The sequence below is a fragment of the Echinococcus granulosus genome (assembly GCF_000524195.1).
Source record: "Echinococcus granulosus chromosome Unknown EG_S00071, whole genome shotgun sequence".
Lineage (NCBI taxonomy): Eukaryota > Metazoa > Platyhelminthes > Cestoda > Cyclophyllidea > Taeniidae > Echinococcus > Echinococcus granulosus.
Window position 1 is genome coordinate 20,379 of NW_020170451.1, and position 3,297 is coordinate 23,675.

At 36.2% G+C, this 3,297-nt stretch overlaps 1 protein-coding gene across 1 annotated transcript in view; it reads left to right on the forward strand. All coding sequences in view use genetic code 11, as the record gives it.

Annotated features, from left to right (window-relative positions):
• EGR_07148 (hypothetical protein) overlaps positions 1-3,297 on the forward strand; it is a gene marked incomplete at both ends in the record, with an annotated part of 11,108 nt that overhangs the window by 7,234 nt on the left and 577 nt on the right. The window contains 4 exons of the mRNA XM_024496397.1: positions 54-105; positions 900-1,014; positions 1,057-1,112; positions 2,098-2,235. Of these exons, the coding sequence (XP_024349152.1) occupies positions 54-105; positions 900-1,014; positions 1,057-1,112; positions 2,098-2,235 (361 nt within the window). The remainder of the gene's footprint in view (positions 1-53; positions 106-899; positions 1,015-1,056; positions 1,113-2,097; positions 2,236-3,297) is intronic.

Here is a 3,297-nt window from a genome sequence, read left to right on the forward strand (position 1 = left end):
GCCTTGGGGTTAGCTAAAAGGAACGGGGCAGGTTAAGTTTATTCATTCCTCAGAGCAAACTTTTCATTTGTGAGACACAGAAAGTATGAATTATTAAGGAAAAAGGTAAGAAAGGAAGAAGTGAATTCCTACCAGCTCTTGGCGCTCTACGTGAAGGCATTATTCAGTTCGCTTTTTGTATATTGCAAATCGCTACTTTGACGATACAAAATGACGTGTAGCACTATATATTAAATTTCTCTGTGCGTGAGCACACTACTCTGCCAGCCAATAGTATAGGGGGTTAAATAGCAGTGGCTACCTAAGCTTGTTGCGTGTGGTTGTAATCTATGCCAAAAAAGTGCGGGCAATATCCGCCAATAATCGGAACGTTAACTATGGCGATGATTTTCAAAATGACATCTAATTAGATTTGAAATTCCAAGCCCTGAGGCAGAGACAATAATTAGTGTGATGTTTTCTAAGAAGATCTGTGGTACTTGTAAGGTGTACCCTGCACTGTCACATGCGCAGTAAAAGCAGATGATATCGATTACCTCCTTGCATTACAACGCGCCTGTGGCATGGATCAATACACCGTTTAACCCATGTCCAGCTCATTGTATTGTCGTGAGTGGTTTCAACCTACTAATTTTCAGGAACATGAGTTTAAACATATGTGACATAGTCTAATACAAATTCACACAAATGGTTAAATTTAACTGCGGAAAATCAATTAGACCCAATGCTAGTTTTAGATTACATTTACCAGAATTTGTTAAGGATCGTGTTTTTGCTAAGTCATCTAGAACAGTGAAGGGCGTAATTCCAGGATAAATTCAAAAATCGGACTGCTTGGGGCTCATGACAGTTTTATACTATAAATTTTATGGTATGTCAATCATGAATCTAAATCATAGTTCATTTATGCAGAATGGAGGCATGCTGACAAATTAAGGTCTCTTGTGATTTACGTCGATCATCAAATTACTTTCTACTATTTTTCTGGGTCTCCAATATACATTCAATTTACAAGTACGAGGCATGCGACTTTATTCATATTGTGGTGTTTTTAAGTACTCGATTCTACCAGTGTTTTTACTATTTCAAAATTAGCCAAATCTTGCCATTCTGTGAGAAATCCGAAGTAATCTTAATGCTCTGTTCAAAAATGGTATTTTTTAGGGAAAAGATATGTGACTGGAAACGACAACTATTTAAGCCACCTCTCCAAATCTCTAAACTAATCTCACTCTAAAATGTGAACTCTATCATTATCTACCTTTGTCATCAAAAAAGATAATTATAGGCCTTGTTTATTCCTTACTCATGCCTCGTAAAAAAATTTTGGGTTCACTGACCAAGAATGGTTAAGTATTTCACCAAGAGCCTCGTTTATATTGGTAGGTGGGTCGAGTGGCTCCCTCTGTCATCACCTGTAGTTCAAAGCTGCAAAAAATTGTATGCAATTAGGTACTATAAATTTTCTATGCAAGTCACGTTTCCCCCAAAAACGCTTCAATTCTACAAAATACTAAACGAAAACATTAAGATCGAATGCTGGATACTTTCTACTTCCTCTATCTTTCAAATAGATTCGGGTTCCTGTGTGCCTAGTGTAGTTTAGAAAGATCTGTAAGTTAAAGAAAAATGATAAACTGGTTTAGAAATGTTAATCACTCTTCCAAACCTTTCTTCCTTTTATGCTAAGCCTGTTTGTGTAACCATTTGTTGATTAGTTTCTGCGACCCCTCTAAACAACTACGTAAGAAAATTGTTTATTGTGCGTGATCGTTTCCCTTCGAGGTGTAATTTGAACCTTTCAGGGAGGCAGATGAAAAATTGCATCGATGTGTGACAGCTTCACCAATCAACAATACAAAATAGGCTATTTTGCAGTTACAGTTATGTGAGTCTTAGATTTCTTGAATCATTGCCTCTAGTATGCATCAATACTTTTGTCTGTGCGAAAATATTGCATGGAAAAAATGATTGTTTTTATTTTTTTAATGAAGTAGTCTCTGTTGCACTGATTACCGACACAAGTTGTGTAGTTTGCCGGCAATTTACCCGTACTAACTTTGCATCTTCCAATCGTTCGTTTACTAAATAAAAAAGCTCATTTGCTTTTTGCTTCAATGTAATATTCAAAAAAAAATGGTTTTTACTTTGACTAGACAATGTCTGTACCCTCAACTCGGTATAATTGCAGCACACCGGGATTTTCCTAAAAAGGAAAGAAGACTTAACTGCCAGGTAGAATATGTATGGCTTACCAACAGAAAAACTTGAGGGTTACTGGCAGAGACTCAATCGCGGAGCCCTAAGTAGCTCTTCACCAAACCCTAGAGTTAAACAGAGTCAAAGTGTTATATGATGCAAGCGGTTTTGATTTCTGAACTAAAAATCTGCAAAATAGCACAATCATATGTTGCATTTAGTGGAAGTTTGAGGCAGAATAGTGTGAGTTATTTATTTTAATATCTTTTTGTTTTTTGCCGAATACAATTCGTTACGCAATGTTATGCACTACATAACATACAATTACTAATACTGAGCGCATTATGGTAACTACTTTAGAAGTTTAGTGACGAACTTCATGTCCTCCCTAATTGAGACAAAATAATTCACAAAATCTCGTTTCTTGTTTTTTGATTTTTTATTCCACAGGCTAAATCTAGTTGAGCTTGAAAGACCTTTTAGCGAAGGTAGTCAATAATCAACTGAATTTATCATGTGTCATTAATATTGTTATCTCTTCTAGGCTCAAGCCTCACAGTAGTCGTTATGTTGAGATAAGACGCCTTCGTATCTGGCCTCATCAAATAAAATTTTTATCAGTATTATAAATATTTTACTGTAAGTGCAATTGAGTCAACTGGTTTTACCTTATCAGTATAACTAGGCTTTTATTCTTATATTTATGGGTAGTTTTCACATATTTTGAGCCAAACTCGTTTACCGAACCAATAAGTCCCCACTTAAAAGCCTTCACCGTCCTCCAAAGGGCCAATTTTTAGGCCCAACATCACGACTCCTGTAACTTAATATTAGTTAGTCGTAGGCTCCGCAAATCCGAATATGGTTTACACTTGCCTTCATTACTTAAGCATCTCCCGCCCCACAAATGTAGTTCATGCTAAATGGTTTACCACATAAATGAGCAATGATTTGGAGCAACTCGGCCATCAAAACACATAGTACTACTTAGGACCATGTAAATGTAAGATTCAATAGCCTTCTGTGTTATAATGAAGACAGAGCATTCCAACCATCAAATTTTGAGTAGGAATTCTTAAGTGCATCACAATGACAAAT